Genomic DNA, 26,572 nt, shown 5'->3' on the forward strand with positions numbered 1-26,572 from the left:
CCATAAGTAGATGAAATTATTGGGAATCATCAGTGTGGTTTTAGACGTACTAGATCAACTATTGATCAAATATTTTGTATTCGACAGATAACGGAGCAAAAATGGGAGTATAAGGGTACAGTACATCAGTTATTTATAGATTTCAAAAAGGTATATGACTCGGTTAAGAGAGAAGTTTTATATGATATTCTTATTGAATTTGGTATTCCCAAGAAACTAGTTCGATTAATTAAAATGTGTCTCAGTGAAACGTACAGCAGAGTTCATATCTGTCAGATGTGTTTCCAATTCACTGTGGGCTAAAGCAAGGAGATGCACTGTCACCTTTACTTTTTAACTTTGCTCTAGAGTATGCCATTAGGAAAGTTCAGGATAACAGAGAGGGTTTGGAATTGAACGGGTTACATCAGCTTCTTGTCTATGCGGATGAAGTGATATGTTGGGAGAAAGTCCACAAACGGTTAGGGAAAATACGGGAATTTTACTTGAAGCAAGTAAAGAGATAGGTTTGGAAGTAAATCCCGAAAAGACAAAGTATATGATTATGTCTCGTGACGAGAATATCGTACGAAATAGAAATATAAAAATTGGAAATTTATACTTTCAAGAGGTGAAAAAATTCAGATACCTGGGAGCAATAGTAACAAATATAAATGGTACTCGGGAGGAAATTAAACACAGAATAAATATGGGAAATGCCTGTTATTATTCGGTTGAGAAGCTTTTATCATCCAGTCTGCTGTAAAAAAATCTGGAAGTTAGAATTTATAAAACAGTTATATTACCGGTTGTTCTTTATGGATGTGAAACTTTGACTCTCACTTTGAGAGAGGAACATAGGTTAAGGGTGTTTGAGAATAAGGTGCTTAGGAAAATATTTGGGGCTAAGAGGGATGAAGTTACAGGAGAATGGAGAAAGTTACACAACACAGAACTGCACGCATTGTATTCTTCACCTGACATAATTAGGAACATCAAAGCCAGACGTTTGAGATGGGCAGGGCATGTAGCACGTAAGGACGAATCCAGAAGTGCATATAGAGTGTTAGTTGGGAGGCCGGAGGGAAAAAGACCTTTGGGGAGACGTAGATGGGAAGATAACATTAAAATGGATTTGAGGGAGGTGGGATATGATGGCAGAGACTGGATTAATCTTGCTCAGGATAGGGACCAATGGCGGGCTTATGTGAGGGCGGCAATGAACCTCCGGGTTCCTTAAAAGCCAGTATGTAAGTCCACAAGTAGCATATATACGCTGTAAAGGGGCTCTTGTTTACTGCAGATGCGCAGTGTGTTGTAAACGAAACTTTCACAAGGGAGCTCAAAATTTTATTTCCGTATCTGTACCAATCATCATTGTCATCATAATCATCATTAACAATACCACGGTTTTAGTTATGAAACCTGTTCCGCCTCCAGATTGATTTGGCATTTTCTTGTCCCTTCATCTATCACGTCCTCTTTAGGAAAATATTTGCCATTTTAAACAGAATACATTTTCGTCTGACGTATGTGATATCTTGACACAAAAATTCCTGCAATCAGTTTTTACATAATATGAAAAGTTTAATTGGTTGTGTGTAACTTGATTTTGCTCATAATTAAGCTTAGTGTAAGTTACTGTACTGTGCTCATCATAAAACTGGCTCTGGCAGTTCCTGTCGTTAACAATCTTAAGACTTTCGGACACTTCTACCTCCGGTCTTGTCTTATTCATAAAATTTCGGTTAATTTATTGATAAATAATGACACTGCTGATGTTGCTATGTCTACTGATAGTCCTATCAATGATGATGATGATGATAATAATAATAATAATAATAATAATAATAATAATAATAATAATAATAATAATAATAAGTTACATTTAAAATGAGTTTTATGAGATAATATGGATTATACAATGAAGGGGTTGAGTTCTCTATCCCTTGCAGAGAATACTTCTATCCTGTAATTTCACTACAAAGACAATAGCTTTTTCTTCTTATTCAATAATGATAACGTCGCTGGTCTTGATGCCTAAACCAAGTAGGCTACGCTACAATAATATTCTACTATCGACTCTAAGTCGATGCACTTACATGGAGGAGGCAACATTATGGTATAAATAGCTCTATTTATTTTCCTATGATAAATCGTAGGCCTATACTTAATATTAGCCATCAGAAAAATTAAAATCCACATGAGAAAAGAACAACAGCACTTCTATTTTTTTCTTTTGTAATTTAAATTAAGTACCACGATTAAGCCTAAGTTATTAAAGGAATTAAGTTGTCCTGCTTCCAAAATCATTATCATTATATTATCATCACAATCATATGTCTAATGTGCATATCGTCGTTGTTCCTGCAATAACTATGTGACATATTTATCGATTTTCAGATTTTTGCTCTATTAAATACCTTAAATAGTGATACAGCAAATAATAAAGTCTCCTGTATGTAATTATATGTCTTTCTTTCGAAAATGTAAGAATTCACAGTCCTCAATGTATGGTTGCCATAGGATAATAAATGTGTGTTTTTCCTCCTACTGAAAAATTGTGTATTTTGCACATAGGAGTTACTGCAGGAACAACGACGATTATGTTATACTTCATTCTTCAATGTTCTCTGTATATGCAGTTCAATATTATTTTTAGAAGTATTTATATCCATATTATTAACATTTTTGCGCATTAGTTTTCTTCTGTTCTTTTTTTTTCTCTCTTTTTATTTGAAAAATTTCAACTTTGTCAGTAGTCTACATCTGAATATGATTCTTTTGAAGAACGTAAGAGCATCTTCTCTATTACTTGATTTTCCTTTTAATTTCTTCAATTCAATGTCCAATTTTAAATTGCATAAACAAGTATAGATCCCTCAATCACTAGTTGCGTGTTTCTCAAGGATTCCTATTTACTATTTTTCGCATTAGCCTATACATTCAAAAATCCTTTTATATTTATATTCCTTTAAACGGTTTGATATTATAAACATTCAGTTTTGATGGAGCAAGCCCCTTTGAAAGCAACGTAAAATGCCTCCAGACTACTATAAGATCGTCCATAGAAAAACGGCCGTAGAATCGTACTGTTGCAGTGCCCTCCATATCAAGGCAAAGTTGGAGACGGATGTAGGTAAACGACTCTATCTTTTGTAAATAATTCATTATTTCCTCGGAAGTCACACAGATGGCATAGACCTGCATCTTACAGTTGGTAACACGCATATCGATCGTCAGTTGTCTACCAACATGTCGCGCGTCGCCCTCGTAACTCCCCTCTCAGCTGATCGGCGTTCACGATATTCAGGAAATTGCCCGCGAAACTGTTAATTACAAAGCAAACCCTTACCCAACTATGTGATAATCGCTTACGAAAAGACGTTGGCCTTTGCTTCCCCCTTATATGCAGACAAAAAACATTTTTATGAAGATCTATACGGCGTGACTTAAATAGCCTGCTTTAAATTTTAAAACCTGATATGCCCCAGATTACCTGTAGAGTCGCAACGAAGGTATCCCGTGGCAGTGACCAAACGCAATGAATTATTAAAATCGAAATAGAACGCTTTCTTTTTCATTTAGCTGGTTATTTAACAACACTGTAACAACTACTAGGTCATTAGCGTCGATGGAATTGGTGATAGCCGAGGATTCGTTGTATGATTACATGATTTTTGCCTTATAGTTGGGGAAAACCTCGGAAAAAAACAAACGAGGTTATCAGTCCAAGTGGGTATCGAATCCACGCCCGAGTGCAGCTTCAAGTCGACAAACGAGCCAGTAGCCTGAGACAATATAGAACACTATTCGAGATTTCCCTTATTATTGAGGCTACGAAATTTGGACCCAAAAATATTGAGATTATTATTATTATTATTATTATTATTATTATTATTATTATTATTATTATTATTATTACTACTTAAATAACGACTCTTTGTATTCTATGATTCTTCATGTGCGGAAATTTTTGTTGCATAGAAGCTTTATATCCTTGTTCTCATATCTACATGAAAACGTTGGGAATTTGCAAACGTTATAGTAGTATAATTAAGAAAAACGGGTAGACCCTACTGATCTATAAAGTAGCTATAATAGCCTAAGTTATACTCCTGTTCAAAACTTAGATATTGTCATCAGACGCAACGAAATGTACAGAGGTACTTATCGGGAGGTACATGGAACAGTAGCATAACTAAGAAAGCATGGGCCCCCAGCAAAAATTTCCATTGGACTCCCCCTTTCTCATATCCACCCACGTCCAAAGTTGTCATATTACTCTGTAAATAATGTATCTTTCGCAATTACACATGTCATATCATTTCATACGAGTGGATGAAGAAAGAATGATGCTGAAACTGATCACAAAGAGGAAAAGGAATTGGCTGAGTTACTGATTGAAAAGAAACTGGCTTCTGAAGGATGTACTGGAAGGAATGGTAAACGGGAGAAGAGTTCGGAGCAGAAGAAGATATCAGATGATAAATGACATTAAGATATATGGATCATATGAGGAGACAAAGAGTAAGGCAGAAATTAGAAAAGACTGGAGAATGCTGGGTTTGCAGTGAAAGACTTGCCCTTGGGCAGAACACTATGAATGAAATGAATATTATTTAAATGGTGAATTTAAAATTACCAAATAATAATAATAATAATAATAATAATAATAATAATAATAATAATAATAATAACGGACTTGCCTCAATTTTTCAAAATGTTGTTGTTTCGTCGACAAGAACTCACTGGTGACTTTCTTGACATTAGTCTGCTTTCTTAACTTTCAATAGCGAGTACAGATAATAAAATGAGTCTCATCTGCGACATTGTAGTAGCCTACGCACTTGGTCCCTATAAGCTTAAGTCTTTACTAGTTTTAGCTTACTGAAAGAGTGCTCGGTCGTTGCTGTACTGACTGGTAAAGTGAGGAAAAGCTTTAGAACTGTACACAGATCAGGAACACTGCTGGCAATAGCAGGATTTTATGTAATTAATAATTCGGCCAGTTTCTTTATTGTTGAAAGTTTACGAATCTCGTCCATCATTATGGATAGAAAACCAATCAGTTGTTGAGGAAAAGTAGAAGATAAATCTGTAGCATAATATTTCCTAAGTGTGTTGGCTTTTTTTCGGTCGTTTCATTTTCTGTTAAGATTCTGGATTTTGATGGCAGGAGCAGCGAGAATTTAACTGACAAGGGAACCGTTCCAGGTCATTCAGCTTGAATTTGATAAACTTTTGGATGAAATAAGTGATGAAGTCACTAAAACCATCATCAATGTCGGCAGAGACTTCGATTTGCTCAAAGATTGTTGGAAAAATGAATCATATAACATAAAATATGCTATACTTTTTCACAAGCCGTGTGGTGGTAATGCCAAATATATGAAAGAGTTTTCCTTGATGCTTTTGATATGTAAGGTTCGCCAGAATTATTGTACACAGTTTCAGACAATGCCAGTGACAGTTGAAAATCTTCAAAAAAACATTGTATCTAATGAAAACTTGATCTTGAAGTTTTGAAGTCATTTTATCACTCTTTATAATTCATCGGGTGTCCGCCGAGTTAGCTCTGTGGTAGCGTATCTGCCTCCAGACTAGCCGGCCAGGGTTCGATTCCCGGCGGGGTCAGAAATTTTCTTGTAAAATTTTCTTGTAAAATATGTTACTGTTGATAGTGATTTGGCCGTCGGATGGGGACGTTAAGCCTGGCGGCCCCTTTGGTGCTATTCGACAGGAATAGGCTATGTGCCGGCACCGGGTTTCCCCTTCTTCCTTCCTTTCTCATCATCATCATCATCCTCACCCATTCCCTACACTTACACAAACACTTAACATACACTCACCCTAGTACACGACATAACTCTTCACAGATACATATCATGCATAACGTGGCTCGCCGAAGTGGTGTGCAATTTGAAAATGGGTCACAGTCTGCCACTTCTCCGCAGTATGCGGAACCCGAATCACGTAAAGTGAAGTGGGTGGGCATTAGAGCATTAGACACACACATAATTCATCGGTCTTGGAGGAGTTTGAACTCACGAAACTAGGATCGAACGATTAGCATGGTACAACACCTCTCATACTTTGGGGACGATTTCAGTTATAGAATGTTTGTCTGAATATCTTGAATCTATACATCTATACAGCCGATAATATAATGCAATATTGCCCAAGTCCAACAGGTGGCATTGGGGTAATCTGATAGGTTCCATGGGCTCGGAACTCCAAGTTCTTCCTGAACCATAATCGTGAAACCGACGCTGACAGGTGGGCCATTCTTATTCAGCCCCTAAGAGAGCTCGGTCCCATCACCAGGCAAGTAGCCTGATAATCCCCAGGGATCTCCAGCATCGGAAACCCGTACCGTACAATACTCAATACTACACTCCAGACTACTTTTACTATTGCAGATGATAGATGAAATGAGGGGGAGGTGGACAGTGTAGGTGGAATAATAGAGGGAAACGGAAATACCCCAAGAAAACCCTCCTGCAATGTCTGCTTTGTCCTCCACAAATGCCATCGACCTTGTCGGAGCTCGAACCTGGGCCTCTTGGTTGGGAGTTCAGCGCGCTAGCATTTCAACCACATGGTTAAACACTTAGTTCCTACGGGAAGAAAATGAATCTGCACGTCTCTGAGGAGGATGAAACCAGTTCGCTAGACGCATAATAATGTAACTAATAATATAACGCTACAAATTGAGGCTTACCAAATTTAACAATAATTTATAGACCAAGTGCAATAAATATATTTCATAATTGAATGATTAATTTAATTTTGTTTGCTTCTTTTTGCTATTGTGTTAATAAAAGTTATTAAATTATAAACAAGTAATATATTATATGCCTCTTGTAGGCATTCATTATCATTATTTTCATTATGATTGTTGGAATCATATCGTCGACTTACTAGCAAAACACATGAAGTCAAAAATATTACCTCTGAGAAAAAGGCGTTTTGAAAGCTCTTAACAAAACTGAATCCTCAAAATAGCCTATTATTTTTAGTAAGTTGTTTTTCTTTATGTGTATTTAGTTTTCCAATTCTAAGTTTATACATACAGCAGAGCGTCTCCTTTAGGCACCGTGAAAACGTAAACAAAGTGCAGGTAACATGTGGGGGGGGGGGGAGACGAGCAGTACGATAAACACGAGGGATGCACAAGGTTTTAGTTGCATCTATGGCGGAGCATTAATTGAAATTATATTTTCCAAAAACACACATAACAAAAGAACGCAAATTCCATAACGTTATCATATACACGTTTTAACAAAGAAGCAATTGAGACCCGGAATCCAAGAGAGGCCCAAGTCCATTTCATCAAACTTTTAGGAAATTGAAAAAAATGTTTGCTGTTGCTACAAAATGCCTCTGACTAATTATTTTTTGTTTCGTAAGTAGGCCTACATCTCCATTACATCTTTTCATATAACCATGGCAACAAGCTTCTACTAATTATTTTGCATGAGAAATAAATGTTGAAAGTGATTAAATATTGGGCCCCTCTTGAATTCCGAGTCTCAATTGTAACGTTGAAATAATTCAATATAACAATTCAAATTTTGCTACTTATATGATGTTGCTTTCAAGCAGTATTTTTTACGGTCATGAATTTCATTCTGTGTATGACTAACATAATATCATCGTCTTCTGTGGCCGAATTAACAAAACTACAGTATATTGGTCTGAAGTGACAACACTATTTCCTAAACATAATTACAATACTTTATTATAGTCGCGACGCTGTTATTCCCGGCGTGACTCCTCCTGTTTGCTTACATCTTAGGAAGTGAAGGCTCTATAAAGTCTATGTAGGTAGTAGCCTATCGTTCGCCATTTTTGTTCTTTCGTTATCGAGCTAACAGACGAGGAATTTATTTGCCACACCGTTAAACATTATCATGTCGTAGCTCCTATGATAACAAATCAAACGTACTGTAATTCAGCAAATAATTGAGCGGCAAATAACGTCCTCATGTGCTTTCTGCGAACGCCAACAAAAGAGCCAAAATGGCAGGCGATTATATTAAGTATTTATCGAGCCTTAGGAAATGTATAACGTCATCATCAGCGAATCACAAGACGCACACGTTTGAATGTAGCCGACCTGCAACGTGATTGGCTGCCGGAAATAAGAGCGACGGGACTATAAATAACCGCTAGACCGCTCATTGATGCTAGTGGCTCTGTGTGTTATCTGTGAATTGAACAGTCGACGAGCGGCCATTTGTTTGGTAGAGCTGAATAAGTATGGTTCTTTCGTGTGCTGCTTTTAATTGCAGCAATGCACACGGATGCAAAGATAAAGAAGGAAGGAATGTTATATTTCACTGGTTAGTTAATGCATAATTTCTAAGACAATTTTTTTTCTCCATATTATGTTACAGAAGACAATCTATTGTACTTGCCATGTGACTGTTTATGCTTCAGGTTTCCTCTGAGTAAAGATTCCCTTACTCGAAAGTGAATAGGTGCAATCCAAAGAGAGAATTTCTACCCTACAATGAATCATTCAATGTGTTCAACTCATTTCAAAGATAGTAGTTGCCTTTCAAACTACGTTATTATACTCGTACATTGCTATAGTCCTTCATCCACTTCATATCCTTCATTTTCTTCAAAGAGCTGTTGTTTCAGTGCATACATGAATAATTATTCACCGAATTTAAAGATACAGAAACTGTATACATGTTAAAAAAGTTAATTTTTTAATACAAATGATTGAAAGTAATTTTGTCTTAGTTATGGATTAATGAAACATTTTCTTATACTAGTTCTGCTGCTGCTACTACTACTACTACTACTACTACTACTATACTACTATTACTACCTTAGACTGTACTACTACTACTACTACTACTATTACTACCTTAGACTGTACTACTACTACTACTACTACGACTACTACTACTACTACTACTACTAATAATAATAATAATAATAATAATAATAATAATAATAATAATAATAATAATAATAATAGTAATAATGGTTTATGACTTCATACAGCAGTCTAACCTACAGATTGAAGTAAAAAGTTGACATATTAATTATTTTATTAACCGTGATTATGAATATTCACATTCAAAGTTCCTATGAAAATGATGTAAGTGTGAGAGCCAGGGTTACCGAGTATCCAAATTTAGGCGGGATTCTCCCAATTTCCTGTTTGAATACCGATGAAAGCGAGTCGGTATTGACAAAAGTCCCGATTTTACAGATATTAGCCTAGAACATATTTAAACAAATTATGTCTCTATTTCCTATTATCCGATATTTTTATTTATATATTGACTCAACATTATAAACATAGAGGTAACCCGCGGATATTAATAAGTCTATGAGATAGCCCAGCTGATTGCCGTAAGACAACTAAACTCGCAAAATAATACTTCTCCTAGTTCTACCGCATTGTTGATTAATCCGTTGTCCCTAGTCGCTGCTCTCGCAATTTAAACAATGTGTGGCGTTGAGTGGCAAAAAAAGATAGCGCTTTGATATCGTCATTTTACACTAATAACAGACATAGCTATACAATTACTGTATTTTATAGTTTAGTGAATTATATTTAAACATGGATTCATCGTCATATAGTGAAACTGTTGCAGTAGCGGTTCCGAAAAAGAAAAGTTGCAAAGTTAATTTAGTAGCAAATGGCTAAAACATATTCGTGGTTAATAAAAGACTTCGTCAGTGTTGCCAATTTAGCTTTTTTCAAGCTAAATCTAGCTTTTTATGTTTAGCTTAGCGGCATTCGCTTAGCAGGCGGGGAAAAGCTTCGTTGGTTTAATCCAGTTTTAGATAAATTTACTTAATATTGTATAAATATTTATCTCAAACTATTCATGGTAAGCACGTAATAATATGTTGTAATGTAGAGACGAGTTCAAACATGTTTCATCATGCAAGAACATAGGCCTACATATTATGATCTCCTTATCATCCTTCCCTTCCAACTCTTTCCATTTCTTGCTGAGATGACGTGACTCACGTAGACCTTTAATTTTATTATTAACATTAACATTTAAATATACATTTATTATTACAATAAGAAAACCACAAAAGTACATATTAAATGTACAATAAAAACAAAGATACAATAAAAAGTTATTATATGCATAAAACAAATATAAATTAAAGAATATAGGTACCACAGTATGAGCAAACCTCGTGAGTGGGAGTTCAAAACCGCACTGTAGATAAACAGAAAGAAGACAAAATAAACAATTAATATAATCAATAAAATAGCACAGAGAAAGCACGTGATCCATATATGAATACATTGGAAACCCAAAACACATTACCTCACTCAGTGCATTTTTTTTCATCAAGAAAGTTGGGCAGCCGTAAAGATTTGCCTACATATTGTCAATAAATGTGATAGGTACGTAAAGTAGGGATCCTGGCTGCGTACAAGAAGGGATCAAGTGACGGATCACCGAGCACTTCACATACATCTAATAGCAGAGATATTGCCACCACTGCAAGTACTTCTTCATTGCTACTGAACATTGAGGCTCCATATAGACAATGACCCTGATGATCCTGAGAAAATCTCTATTTAAATCAGGTACAGTACAGTAATCATAGTTTCAGTTATTCAGTATTAAAACATGTGATATATAATTAACAGTATCTATAAATTAAAACTTGAATTACTTGATTTTAAAGTATTTTATGAAAATCTAGCCTTTTTTTCGCTCGAAAATAGCTTATATTTCAGTTCCGTCTAGCGAGATTCAGTGATAACCTCTTGGTGACACTGTTCTTCGTATTTTAGTGTTTCTCACCAAGAGGACTATAATATATATTATTATATTATAGTCCTCTTGTTTCTCACGAAGGCGAATAGGCCTATTACATTAAAAAACACGCAAACACTACTTTGCAGGAAACTGCTATAAATCTTATGATAAAGTGGTTAAACTATAAAACGTCTTTGGATAAAGTGTTGCAAGTCTAATGTCTTAAGTTAGCTTCTGATATCCTGATTTCTCTCCCAGAAAACTTAGCAACTCTGCTGACAGCAGAAATACGGTACTTAAAGGTATCTCGCAAAGGAAGTATTGTTCCTTTAAACAAAAACATTTAGCTTTCGGATACGCAATACAACACGTATTCAAATAGCGGTTTCGAAATCCCGCGCGTTTTCTACCAAATAAATGGCGGCTTTCTGCTGCTTCAATTTGGGAACATATTTCTCACTTCTCCGCTACGGTGTGTAGGGGCTCGGTGTTCATCCGCCCGCAGCGACAGCTTCTCGAGAGGAGGATGTCTTTGAAAAGAAGGGAGAAGAGAAATATAAATGTTCTAAGTCTAAAGATAAATTTATAATTTCTGAATAATGTGACGTATCTTTTATTTGTATTTTAACACAAGTGCTCCCGTATAAGTAAAATTAATAAAATGCATAAATTTCGGTGTTTTTTGTACAGTACTATTACTTGGTGACATTTGATTTGACGGGTTGGCAACTTTGATTAGGCACGCAGTAGTGACCCTAGTTGCCAACTCAGCGGTTTCCCGCTAGATGTAGCGTTTTTCAGTGTTAGTTTAGCGGGTAAAATTTATGAAATTTGTATTGCTCATATAGGGATTTAGCGATTTTTTAACACACAACGATAAAATGATCTTATTTTTGCATTGCCAGTATAGCAATTTAGCGGTTTCTATACTGTATCTTAGCGGGTTTTTAAGAATCGAGTTGGCAACACTGGTAGTGACTACTGGTTAATGTTATGACAACGATCACAGCCACGCCTTGCTTGTTGTGGGTGTAGTTTGTGTTTATTAAGGTGTTTTGTGACTTTTGAAGAGCTTTGGACATTTCAGTTTTTTAAAATCCAATATAACGTATGCGTTTGCATCAGACCCTATATAACACTATCGAAGTAATAATTTCTGAGCTTCGTAGGCAGTTTATAACATAAACTAGGTCTAGTCCATTGGCGTTTAGTTGCTTATGCATTTGTCGTGTGTTTACTGCTTAATTGCGACTTCGGTGAAACTGTACAGGTAATAATTGATCTAAATAAGAATTATAGAACGTTTAGTATCATGTTTTAATCTAAGGTTTTATGTGAAATAAACATGAAAATCAGTAAACTGTATATAGAGGTTGGAATATTTGTCAGATATAAACATATACGGAGGGCCTTCTCCTCGTAAGAATAATGGAAATTACCAGTTTTGGTGTCGGCTGGTTGGCGCAGTGGTATAGCGCTGGCCTTCTATGCCCGAGGTTGCGAGTTCGATCCCGAGCCAGATCGATGACATTTAAGTATGCTTATGTAAATGCGACAGGCTCATGTCAGTAGATTTACTGGCATGTAAAAGGGATCCTGCGGGACAAAATTCGGAGAAACGAGAGTTGATTGACTTCCGCCAATTTTGGAATAGAAAATGGCCGAATTTCTAAGCGATTTGTTTTTGTGGAGATGCATTTTAAAACTTAAGCATTGTATTGGTAATTGTTTCAAGTAAACTAATTGTACAGATATGTGGCAAATTAGCTGTGAAATGACACGTCCAACGTAATGCGAGTGCAAACATTCTGCTTTCTAGTCAATGAAACGATTGTAGTCATATGAAACACACGATGCGATGTAATGTGAAGAACGCAGAACTATTATTAATTCAATATCCACTGAAAAACACTCAACTGAAGCACATGATACTAGAATAAACACACAAATATCACAACGGAAATTTCCAGACACCGACGCACTTCAATTGCCAACGTAAAAAAAAAAAAAAACAAAAATCACTATCTTTTCACGACGGCCACACTCAATCGCTATCACCTTCTTCAAAACGCACACGCCGCGATAGAGTGACTTAACACCACAGAACAGCAAAATATTTGAAGTGCACGGCGCATGTTACGACAGGGAAACAGAGAACAAATGGTGCGCTTCTGGTGGTCTGGCTGTGAAGTTTAACATTTGAAAATTTGAGCGCGATATTGGTGGTCTTGTTGACCAAATCATAAAGATTGTTAAGGATGAATGTTATTATTATAGTGTGTTTATTTTATTTAATTAAGATAAGTAAAAATTTCAACAGAACAAGTATAAATAAAATATTAGTTGATCTGATGAAATTTTCACTTATTTTCTTAATTAAATAACATAAACATACAAACGACTCATAAAACAGTAACCAGGCTCGCGTCTCAAAAGAAATATGGCGGCTATTTTGTTGTTCTGTGTGGCTTTCTGTTGCCTACGAGTATATCTCGTATGCAACGATCTTTTCCTCTAGCATCCAATCAGAAAATTCCATTGAAACGTTTAGCGCTTCTGGTGATCGGGCAACAAAACAACAGCCTGCACAGTCTTGCTAACTGGAAACTCCTTTTTCAGTTTCACTCCCCCTGCTTAACACCCTCAATCAGAGCCTCGAAAGGATCTCGCAACTGCAAAGTATCCTAATCTAAACAGCCACAGTTTCGAATATCCAAAGGAGGATAAAAGCCTAAACTAACCTAACCTGTCATTAAAATCCTAAACTAAACTAACCTAACCTAACTTGTCACAGACTCTCCTATACAAGGCATAACAAAAGCCTAAACAATCCTAACCTGTCACAGTTCCGTATATGCAAAGCACAATAAAAGCCTAAACTAGCCTAACCTAACCTGTCACTAAACTCCTAAACCAACCCAACCCAACCTAACCTAACCTAACCTGCCACAGATTTGTCTACATAACGCATAACAAAAGCTTGAAGTATCATAACCTGCCCTGTCACAGCTTCGTATATGCAAAGCACAATAAAAGCTAAACTAACCTAACCTGTCACAAATTCTAAAATAATCTAATCTGTCACTAAAATTCTAAACTAACCTAACCTGTCACTAAAATTCTAAGCTAACCTAACCTAACCTGACATTAAAATCATAAAATAACCTAACCTGTCACTAAAATCCTAAACTAATCGAGCCTAACCTGTCACTAAAATTCTAAACTAACCTAATCTAATCTGTCATAAATACTAACCTAATCTGTAACAGATAATTACATAAGGCATAATAAAAGTCTAAACTAACCTAACCTGTCATAACACTCCATTTTCTTACCTCTACACACTTCCCTCACGTATGAAAACCAATCTGCGTTCGTTGACTCCGTGCTACATCTGCTACATTTGTCTCATCGCACTTTTTTATTGTTTGGTAATAGAAAAACTTAATTGCAAAATCGTACATAATAAGAAGAACTTTCTTGGTCGACTGAAAAATGTGTTATTTTCAGCAGACAACTTAAACATTCCATAAACCTCATGCCCGGCGCATTTTTTTATTTTTTGGCAAATAAACCGCATTTGACTCTCCTGCGAAATTGAGGATACAGCAAGTCTCCACAAAGTGGACATTCCATATTTGCTGGAAGCAGACCTTTCTCTCAGCATCACAGTTGCGCTTCATTTTCAGCATTAACAATGCTCAGCTTGGGAAGATTAAGACAATCACCTACGGCAGCCATTTCAATAGCTATGAATATACTGTATATTTTAAAATACTCGGCAAACATCCTGCTGGAACACTGCAAACTAGCGCGAAACGTTCGTAATGTCTCGTAAGTTATGTTGGTATGACATGTAAGATTGCTGAAGGTGCAAGAAGAGAAGTCTCTCAATCCTTGTTCAACCCAAAATTCCGGCACACTGGCGACGCTGATATAACCTCAGCAGTTGCGAGCATTGTTAAATAAAACATAACATTTAACCAGTTTTGGTGTTGTTTTCAGTTTTCTGAGAGATTTTTATATTTGCGTATTAAGTTTGGGTTCACCACTGTACACTACTTCATAACCACCAGGGTTGTGATAGTGATGCACCGAGGATTGTGACACGGTGTAAATATTAAGTTCGAGCACACTATTATACATAACTTCGCAACCACTCACTCACAAATGGCTTTCAAAGGACCTGGAGGTCCATATCTGCTCTCACATAAGCCCGCCATCAGCTGCTATCCTGAGCAAGATTAATCCAGTCCTTAGCATCATATCTCATCTCCCTTCCCTTGAGTTGAGTGTAGCATTTAGTTGAAGATTTAGATCTGTAACTCAGTCATACTCTTATTGTTTTGTTTCAGAGATGAACTACGGAAGGAAGACTCCGAGCATGGGGACGCCATCAGTATACTCCCATGTAACAACAAGGTCTTCAGCTAACCTTAAGTCCTCTCGTTCTATGAGATCTGTAAAAATACCGTGGTATCAGAAGCCAATACTGCAAGATGCAATTGTGCTCGACATACAAAGGGGAGCTCTGGTTACAGGATTTTATTCTCTGGTAATGAAATGTGGTTCTATATGGCAGATTTTAGACAAAAATATCTGTATTAATAAAAAATATTGAGTAAATATTATTTTATACCATTTTGAAACTACAGAGGCTACTGGGAATCAGAAGATGATGATTAGGTAATAATGAAGTGTTAGCTGAATGAGCATGTCATATCAAATTAAATGTTCACTTTCCTTCCAGGCCTATTATCCTTAACATTTCTCAGACTATGGTTCACACATCACTAAAAGTGTAATTTAGTGGATGAAAAATAAAATAATTATATAACAGATTAGTTTGAATAATATTTTGCAAATCTTTAAAGTGCGTGAAAGTTCATGGTCTGCAAATTGATAACCATTAGTAGAATTACCTAACATTGACAAGAACAGGACAACCAGGTCTAGACAGGAGGATTCTCCCATGAGGCCGACATTTTAAACTTATAACACAGTTACTGTCTTCCTCCAACGAGTTTAGTGCTGGGACCTGAGGTATTCTTGCTATCGGTGCGAGGGGGTTGCAGGTAGTTTCTTTTGTTGCTACAGCCAAGCCGAGCGGAGTGGGAAGTATTAATCGTCCAAAAATATGCAGTCTTCAGTTTGTAGTAGTGTATGACTGTGTACTTCTCAAGTGAGTTTAGCAGTATAGTATATTTAAATTGATTACTTTACAAGTTTAATTCAAGTCTACTAATCACTAAATTTTATAGTATGATTCTTCTTTTCATTTATATTATTTTATATGATAAAAGAGTAATGGAACGGAGAAAAATTCTCTCCGGCGCCGGGATTTGAACCCGGGTTTTCAGCTTTACGTGCTGACGCTTTATCCACTAAGCCACACCGGATTCCACCCCGGCATCGGACAGAATCGTCTCAGTTTTAAGTTCCAACTCTTGGGTTCCCTCTAGTGGCCGCCCTCTGCACTACGTCATAGATATCTATGAACCTAGGACCGAAGTCCACACATGTGCTGAGGTGCACTCGTAATGAATGACTAGTTGGCTGGGATCTGACGGAATAAGCGCCGTCTTAAATCACGAAGTGATTTACGCATATCATATATATATTATTTTAATGTACCGAAGTACATATGATATTTCCATGCAGATATTCTGCGTCATCATATGATGAAAGAGTAATGGAACGGAGAAAAATTCTCTCTGGCGCCGGGATTTGAACCCGGGTTTTCAGCTGTACGTGCTGACGCTTTATCCACTAAGCCACACCTGATTCCACCCCGGCGTCGGACAGAATCGTCTCAGTTTTAAGTTCCAACTCTTGGGTTCCCTCTAGTGGCCGCCCTCTGCACTACGTCATAGATATCTATGAACCTAGGACTGAAGTCCACACATGTGCTGAGGTGCACTCGTAATGAGTGACTAGTTGGCCGGGATCCAACGGAATAAGCGCTGTCTTAAATCGCGAATTATTATTATTGAACATGTTTTCACATAATGATGTGAATAGGAACATTTTCTACCTGATCAACTTGTTGCTATTTTCGCTGTCTTGCTTACAATCTCGAGAGCTCCACATATATTGCTAATGTCATATCTTTATTAGCCACCAGCTTATCAAACATAAGTCGTCTAAACCATTGACGATTATGTGAATTCTGACTTCAAAACAGGTGCCAATGTCAGGTTTGCTTTACCATACATTCATACTCATTAAGAAGCAAATGGTGATGAATATAATTTTCTGAGAACTTTACTGATCTGATCTATCATTTTAAAATAATTAGTTATCATTGGCTTAGCATATCATTAGTATGGTAGGCCTGTGTGGTTCGTAATTCTCCGCATTTGTTATACTTGCATTCCCAGCTCAGTCAGTTCCAGTCACCTACAGGAATTTCTATGTTGTAAGTGGTTTATGAGTGTCTGACAAAATTGTTTTGTGTAGTTAATTTATAGCTGTAAAATAAAAGAAAGAAAATATTACGAAGACTATTGGGACCAATAAAAAAACTGTACTTGGTGATTCCAAACCAGTAACGAACTATAGTAGAATTAGTGTTTCTTTTGACTTATGACAGCTTGCTAGCCACGTGGCTTATGGATCTGCTGTCTTGGCAGTGTTACCAACTTGCTGCTATTGCTAAAACCAATCAGTTAAGTGCAGTATGTGCGATAATGTAGCAGCACTGTCTGTAAGCTAGAGGGGAGAGAGCAAGGAGCATCACACTGTAATTGGATACTTGGTTATCATGACGACTTGTAACCCACATAATTAGTGACCGTAAAGGCTGGTCCACAATAAATCGGGAATGGAAACGACAACGAGAACGGGAATATTGCTAAAATAAATGTATTTAAATGTGAGCGTTCATAATTAACGAGAAGCTTGCCGGACCCTGGGGACAGGAATGTGAAAATTAATAGTGATTGCTCACATTTAAATATATTTATTTTAACAATATTTCCATTCTCGTTGTTTCCATTCCCTGTTTATTGTGAACCAGCCTTAAGCCATGCCAGTTATCAGAAGTCCAAAGTAACATTGATTCTACTATAAATAAGCTGATTCGAAATAAGAATCTAATACATTTTTATGAAGACACAAAGATTAGGATATCTGCTTGAGAAGTACGAATGCAATTTGAGCAACAATTTTCCGAAGTAGTCTAAAATGTTTCAAGTTGTTCAACTACTGTTCATGATATAATAGGAAATTTTCGGGAAACTGGAAGTTGCAGACAATATCTTACGTGGCTTTCTCAACAAATAGGAATACCCTACAGTTCAGTTCAGAAAGTAACAAAATTATTAAAACTAAATCTCTATAAAGGTGCAGAGATACATGAACTAAGAACAGGTGATTAAGGGTGCTATTCATAGACATTTCGCTAGCCCGCGCTATGAGCGTGCTAAACTAGCCCCGGCTATCGACTGGTTACTTGTATAGGATTCATATCATATCGCTAATACTGGTTTATGAATACGAAAAACGTTAGTTCGCTGATCATCCACCGGAAGGCTGCACTAAGAATGTCTATGAATATGGCCCCTAGTTTCTAGTCGTAGGATTTGCAATTGAATTTTGACCTGTGTTCATGATGGAGAGATTGACCAATCCCTTATTTTCTTTTAAGACGAGGTCTGGTTTCTCCTACATGGTTATGTAAATTCTCAGAACAAAATTCTGTACCTATCTATATTTTCTTTTCTTTAATTCCAAATTTATTTCAGTCTTTCCCAACATTTCTTTCTTTTTTCACTTTATTTCCATTTCTAAAGGTATCTTGGGAATCCTTTCTTTAATGCAGATACCATTCTAATCTTGTTTGTTGATTAAAAGATACTAAAGGTTTTACTTTCGAGTTGTCCTTTTTTAATGTGTCATTTCGGTTCCTCATACCCTTTAATCATGACAGGCAAATTGTAAACTGGTTTAAATTATGCAAGAACTGAGACTACACTTTCCTGTATGATGTAATAATATTCTCGAACAACATTATTGGGCTTGTGATTGGAAAACTAAGCCTTCGCTTGCATGTTACTTGATTTGCACACAGGATATGTGGTTCCTGTGCATTTACATATATTGAATCACTTAATTGTTATGCAGATTTTATGCTATTCATGTGTGATGGATTCGTATGTCATGTTCCAGTTCCTGGGCCTCTTCACAATATTCACAGCCGTGTTTGATATTTACTGCCTTGCACAGGCAGCACCTGGTTCCACCCACTACGGTTACTACATTATCAGCTTCGAGTTCGTCTATGTTGGAAATGTCCATGGTAAAGTACAAGGACTTTTCAAACCCTAATACTAAGTGGAAGCAATTTTTCTCCTCTTTATGAAAACATAATATATTATTCCATATTCAAGTATTGAGTTTAGGTGTTACCCTATTTATCTTGCACCCCTGTAAAGTTTGAAAAGTTCGCTACTGTCCTTTCTTAACATTAATAACTTTAGATGACCCTTAGGTTTATTGCAGATGATAGAGTGTGTTGAATCTTTTGAAGATTTGCTACTGAATAATCATGTTGTGTATTTAGTTTAAACATGACTACCACTTCCATTCTTGGTGTTTCTGAATAGTTCTCTATATTTTGCAGGGTTTATTATGTGCCCTGTTTTTCAATTCCGATTTTAATCTTTATAAAAATATAGCTTTCATTGCGTGATATTAGACTTGCATACTGTTTTATTGTGAGAGTATCATACAGGTAGGGTAAAGGTAAAATCAACCCCATTACAGACCAGATTGTCTCAGACAGTAGTGGGAGGTTAAGGATCATACCATTACTGTACAATCAGCAGTAATGACAGTCGGATGTCTGTCCTACACTGCTGCCGCTTTTGCCTCCAAGAAAATGCCCTGGTACTCATTTCTGTTAAGAGCGTGAATAAACTCTGTGGTTGGAAGGATTACTGTAGATCAATGGAGAAAATCCATGATCCCATCGGGAATCGAACCCATGATGTTTCAGGTCTGCAGCATTATGCCTTAACAGCTATGCTACCACACGATCATACTGATGATGAGTAATGTAAACCACCTTGATGATACATAATGCAAAATGATTTACAGAAAAGGCATATGCGACTTTTAGTGAATAAGGCGTATCTTTCTAGAGCAAAGATACAATCAAACAATAACTAAGAATATTTAAGAGTGAAATGTAGATAGATATCTGACAGTAGAAATTTACTTTGAGATTTCATTTGATATTTACGAATTACAAAATCAAATTAAAATGGAGCCAGGGAAAGTTACGTTAGTTCTAAGTACTTCAGCCATCTAGGGTTTATTGTGCCTGCATCTTTAAAATCAAAAGCATGGAGTTAGTTACACAACCCTGGACTTAAGATACAGAACAACTGACGACTTTTGAGGATGAAAACGAGTCATCACATTCATAGTTTATACAGGGTGAAAGTGAAATAGCCTTGCAGATTTCCAGAGCGAATAGCTCATGTTGTATGATATTGGTGGAAAGTTCATAGTTTTTTTTTTTTTTCAGGGAAAAAAAAAAATGTTTTTTCCCAAATGTTTAACAATCTCTTATTCGGTAATTATTGCGAGAAGGATCGTGATTTTTGTCCATATCGATAGGAAATCTAATAAAGAATAATTTATCCTTCTGGAATATTTCAATAGCATGCATGGTTTTCGTGTAAATTTAATTTAAAAAACCCCAAAATTCAAGCCATTGCACGAAGTGAGCAAGTGGCAACATCTTGACAGAAGCAGCTTATGTACTGAGACTCACAGAGTTCGTTGACCTCTTACATCTGTATCACGAGTAGAGTGTATTAGCAATGATGTTGTCGGACTGCTCAAACTTCAAACTTAATTTTGTAATTAACTATGCATTTAAACATAAAACGTAATATAGGTTTTCTATTCATTTACATGTACCCTATCGTCCCTTTCAATCTGCAGGGTTATTTCACTTCCACCATGTATGCCTAATAGTCTCTTCTTCTAGCCTCTAAGACTATACTTGGGGTTTCTATTCTTTGCGTGTGTTTCCTAGTACATTGTTCATCACAGTCACTGGAATTACTGACAACAATAAGGTTCTGAATTCGTTTCTTCTGACATTTGTTTTTAATTTCTCTTCCAGTACGCAATGCCCTGATTGTCTTTGCCTTGTTTTCACTCATCGGAGGCATCGCTGTATTTGTTACAAGTATAATCCTCATCATTGCCTTGAGAAAGGTTTGTATAGTGCAATGAGAATTATTTACAGTTCAGAGCTTATAAAATATTTGACTCGTACTTCACTGGCCTGAAAACCACAATATGGACATATGTGTGTGCGCGTGATTAATTTTCATTTCATGTATGCACATAAGGAAATGTATGCATGTAACTGGGTTGATTGGTTTCCACTGGGTTGATTACTTTATGCATATTAAGTATCTGGATGCTCCTAGTAACCACTTCGAGCACCTCGTGTAATTGTAGACATCAGAAGTAACGTGGATTCATCTCTTGATGTCTGTATAAATTTAGTATTAACATTTTTATACAGATTTTTCTTTTGCTGAAGTGTGTATACATTTTTTTGGCGGACTCTGTATATTCATTCATTAGTTCATTACAAATGATCCGCCTGTTTGTAGTTACTTAGCATCAGCTTAAGTTCTCGGTGATTTAATGGTTATCATATTTGCTTTTGGACTCAAGTATCATGGGTTCAAACTCCACCGAGGACGATCCCCTTGAAGGCAGCTAAAGCTGTGTCACATAGAGTTTGTAGCATATAAACACACATTGCGACATTTGACTTGAGTAATGTCACAAGCAGGATAAGGAAACATACTTAAATTTTATTTATCATCAGAAGTGGAACAGGAAATATAATACGATCTCATAATATGTATCCCAAAACTTTCTTCCTTATTAAAACGAAAATGAAGTGCAACTTTTTTTTTTATTTTTATTTTTATTTATTTTTTTTTTTTTTTAGAAAATATCACATTACTTACAAACTTCACTTCTTTTGATTTGACGTCATCCCACATGAAACCTCAACATATACATATGTTCCCAAGTCATACAGGATGAATATCTTTGGTGGTTCGTATTTACATTCTTCTGAAAAGATGCAGATGAAGTCTTGTCTGGTTTATTGTAGCAGTATGCAGAAATACATTAGTTTCAATGCTTTTGTTGAGGCACAATCTGCACTTCATACTGCACTCTTAACTAGGATGTATCCCACCGCATTGTCTCCTTATTTTCTCAACCAATATTGCGTAGAATTAAAGAACAGGAAATATTTACAGTAGTCTTACATTATAACATTGAGTAATGTTAATAATTCAAAAGAAATTTCATGTCATGCCTGTGCTTACCTCGAGATCTTAGCATCACAAATTTTGGCTGACACATAGCATTCAATTCTCTCCTATGAAAGAGGCTACATGAATTAATCTATTCATGATAGATTATTGGATTGCACTTTTTTGAAACCTTAATGAACTGTGCATCTAGTTTTGGAAACAAAAATAATGAAGAATCACCATGCAGTCAACAATACAACTAGATAGTCTTTAACTACGGCCAAAACATGTGATGACGTCATATCTGTTGTCAGATTTCGCTATTATTTGCAATAAATATGTATTTTTATTAAATCGTGTACTTTTTTCCGTAATTAAGTTTTGTAGAAAAAAAACACGCATGCATGCACGCACGCACGTGCGCACACACATATAGATTATATAGACCATATCTGCAGGATTTGGAATTCATCCAACCTGATTCCTGAGATTCAGAGGAAACAGTGGTGGACAGTAATATGTGTAACATAATCTGAGAAAGCAAGGTATAATGTAGACATATACTTAATGATCTCTTATCTTTTCTTTAAGGAATATGAAAAGAAGATGGTTCCATGGCTCTACTGCTTTGCTGTATTTACACTGTTTCGACTGTTTGCATTTGTTTTTGGATCGATAGTAAATGATATGATATTTGGCTACAACATTGCTATGTGTCTTCTTTGGATTATCTACACTGTGGCCAGTGTATATGGATGGCTCCTTGTATACTCTCTTTATCTCGAGCTTTCAGATCTGACAAGACTGGAGGACTTTGCCCATCTCAGAGTAAGTTTAAAATTTACTGCATGTAATATCTGGATTATTCTGCACGTACATAACCTGGTATGAAATAGCAAAGAATTAAAGAGTGCATTAAAGTTAAATAAGAATCAAGGATAATGACAGTCTCCTTATTAGTCACAGCCCTCAAAAGTGCCATCTTAACCCTTAGAAGCCGGAAGACTTATGCCACTACTGCACACAAATGCCTTACTCTTAACCAGGGGTTCATATACCTGCATAATCGGGTAACTTCGTGTTGGGTTTGTTAGCTGAGCGGTTTAAGGCGCACAAGATATGTCCGGCAGCATGTCGTGCCTAAGATCGCAGGTTCGCGTCCTGGCACTGCAGTCAATTGAGCCTGTGGTAAAAGATGGGGAGGGCCCGTGTAAAGCAATCAGTGTAATGGTATGCATGGAAGCTGACTAGGTTTCAGTTGACTGCAGTTGAAATGATTTTGCTCCTTTTTTAAGAAAAAAAAAATTTATCATTTTAATCAAGTGCAATGTCCTTAATGTTATATAAAATTAAAGAATATCAGGCGTATTTTATATATAACATACAATTTTATAACATATTATATCACGTAATGACCATAATACTAGCTGGCCACTATAATGGACGCACAGCTCCTAAGATTAAAAAGATGAGCGAGACCGAGGATTTCTGTCACCTGTGTTTAATTTGAACTGGAACAGCAGAACTCATTCCCTGTGACTGTGAGACAATAGCTGACAAAAAGACTGATGTATTTGTGAAAGGCATTTTTAACACCTTAGGATATCAAAGATGCCATCCCTAGAATGATTTTAAGTTTCTACCAGTATAAAACCTTAAATCTTATGTAGGAAACACAAAGCAGCATGTGACATAAAAGTTATTGTAAGATGCAGTGATAAGAGGCAACTTGAAACACATACAACCTCTTAACATTTTATTCTATCCTACCTTAAAAAAAAGTCTTGCACCATATTTACCACATGAGAAGAGAGTCAAATGCTTGTGAATAACTACTATTGATTTGTTATGACAACAGAAGGATAGAATATCAAAATGACCCAGTTACTGAAGATACTTGGTAATGATATTTCATAATATAAAACTTTTTTTTTTTCAAAGAAATTTCTTAGTTTTCGAATTTCAGAATTTAAATGCAGCAATAAAATGTTTACTTGTAGTTGTGATAATTATAGGGTTTACAATTTTCATTTCTAGATAAATTCAGAAAAATATTTACGTATTTCATAAATACATTGTTGTGATATAGAAAGACATAATTATAAAAAAAATTTGAATAAAAATGTAATATCATGCACAAAATATAATTCTAAAAAAAATTGTAGCACTTCAATTCAAAACTGACAAGAGTACAGACAATATTGGCTTCAACACGTAAAAGAATGGGATGTTCTAGAATACCTAGACGAATTTTTGGTACTTATAACAAAGGAAAAGATTCACTGAAGACCTCACAAATGATAGTTGAAGACAATAATAGGCCACTAACCCTATTACTTGAAAGGAAGATGATGATAATGATGATTCAGAATTTAAATGTAGTAAGTACTGTAATGATGAATGAAACTACAAAAAATATTTCTTTCCTTTCAGATGGGAACCATGGCATCTCTGAATGCATCTACTACACATTCAATAGCAGGATCACGACCAACCACACCACACAGCACCGTATCCACTGCTCCAGTTATGTGATTAACAACTATTATTGGTTTTATACAAGTAATAAGAATGTGCCTTCTGCATAATTTTTTTATCAAGGTGGATTTTAAATGTTGAGTGTGTAACATTTTACAATATCAAAAATACTCAATGGTATTGATTTGCCTGGAATATGGAATAATTAATTATATTGTGTATCTAATATGAGAAGCAATTTCTATACTAAGTTATAGATTGTATAGATAGAGAATTTTTCTTTTATGTGAAGAAAGTGAACTGCAGACCTAAAACGTTTATATCTACCCTATTATTTATGTTTATTTTGTAATATTTAAATCCTTGGATTTTTGTAGTTCTATACATTTTTAAGCTACACAACAGTATTCACGTGTATCTACTTGATAACAATGCTCCACCTGCAGAAATGCAACATATAGTACCTTATTATAATAAAACACATCTGTATTGCTCTTCTGACGAAAATAGGCATATTGTAAGTCATGTGTACTTCAAGTTCAGATAAACAAGGCTTTAAGTCAATCTACTAGTGCAAAAAAAAAAGTTGATCGTTTGATAAGTGTCAAAAGTATGGTATGATGCACTTAGCCTATAATAAAATTTATGTGTGTTACATGTGTGAGCCACATGTCATTACATCAGCAACTTCATCTGCTACCCAGTACTGTCTTATTCGCCGAGCTTCTAAAGATTCCAGTGCAGCAAATGAATACACTTTGTGTCATATAGCCTTAAAAGAGAAACAATAGGCTTTTGTTTCAAATTGTGAGAGTCATAAGGAGACTTAAGTAGAGAATATGGCTTAGAAACAGGCACGGAGGAAGGAATATCGAAAAATATAGTCAACTTGACTATATACATACAATAACAGTTACTATAAGTTACTGCATAAATGTATGAGAAAGTATCACACCATTTACTTAATTATCTAGTTTATATTCGTATTCAAAATGCAGTATTATTTCCATATGATTTGGTACAATAATAGTCATCAGTAACATTCCAGAATTTAAAAAAATATGCTGATGTTTCCTTTTTGTAAACCACACCCTGATTACTTCAAGATGTGCTATCTGTGGCTAATGACTCGTATTTTCCCAATAACATTCTTTTAAGCCATGCCATCATTATTTTTGGTTTGTGAAGTGGGTGACATCTTGAATGTTTAGGGTGTGGCATATAACGGCAGTTTATAATTAACTATTGTATGCAGTATTCAGTCTTCAAAAATGACGCATCATATTGATGCTGTAGTAGGGCTAGCCAATAATGGCAGTTGAATGCGCGGTATGTTTCTCTGTCTGTGTATTACCAATATATTTTTTTTATCATTTCTTGCACAACAGCAACATGGACAGAATTGGTTACAGAAACTTGCAGAGAATGTGAAGACAGAATGTTTATAGTATTTCCCTATTGTTGTTCAGCTGCTACTTCTGGTTGGTCTTACTATACCCTTGAGCATATTGTATATACCATACAAATGCCAGTAAAACAATGCAGTAAAACAGTGCTGTAACACTTAGTATAAATTGTTTCCGTCCATTTTATAAATATGTGAGTACTATTTTAATACAAATACACAAATTTTATATAAATAAATACAGTAGTTTATACATATTACTCTTTGTATGTACTTTAAAAAAAAACCAATTGCATCCCTCTTCTTACAATAATTATAGTCATATATATTAATATTGGAAATAGGTCCTCAGCTGTCTGGTGATTACCATATTGTCCTCTGAATTCAAATACAGCAGTTAAACTGCTAAGGATTTATATTTAGGCAGGAAAAAATGATAAAGTAAGGCCTTTGAGACTGATTTGCAGTAGATTTACTGTGCATAAAAATACTTTGTTCTGGCCCAAATTGGCTATAACAGACTGGAAGAGTCTGGGTTCAATCTCAATTATGGGCAGGATTTATTATTTTGACTTCACTACCAGAACAGGTCTCAGGTTAATGTGGCCTCTTATAAAAGCAGTGTATTGGGTCTTTCTTGGAAGTTA

The 26,572-nt window shown here is 35.8% G+C and overlaps 1 protein-coding gene across 2 annotated transcripts in view; it reads left to right on the top strand.

Annotated features, from left to right (window-relative positions):
• Positions 1-26,182, top strand: part of pasi2 (Protein) — a 98,514-nt gene extending 72,332 nt beyond the window's left edge. Inside the window, exons 1-6 of one of the 2 annotated variants that reach the window (XM_069835143.1) lie at positions 11,693-12,009; positions 15,095-15,294; positions 18,909-19,038; positions 20,878-20,972; positions 22,634-22,870; positions 24,476-26,182. In XM_069835143.1, coding sequence (XP_069691244.1) covers positions 15,097-15,294; positions 18,909-19,038; positions 20,878-20,972; positions 22,634-22,870; positions 24,476-24,577 — 762 coding nt within the window. In that variant the 5' untranslated portion in view covers positions 11,693-12,009; positions 15,095-15,096 and the 3' untranslated portion in view covers positions 24,578-26,182. Of the gene's footprint in view, positions 1-11,692; positions 12,010-15,094; positions 15,295-18,908; positions 19,039-20,877; positions 20,973-22,633; positions 22,871-24,475 lie in introns of those variants that run through there. The other variant, XM_069835144.1, reaches the window with a different exon arrangement.
• Positions 26,183-26,572: the final 390 nt, after the last annotated feature.

This window comes from Periplaneta americana, chromosome 9 (genome assembly GCF_040183065.1).
Source record: "Periplaneta americana isolate PAMFEO1 chromosome 9, P.americana_PAMFEO1_priV1, whole genome shotgun sequence".
NCBI classification, from domain to species: domain Eukaryota; kingdom Metazoa; phylum Arthropoda; class Insecta; order Blattodea; family Blattidae; genus Periplaneta; species Periplaneta americana.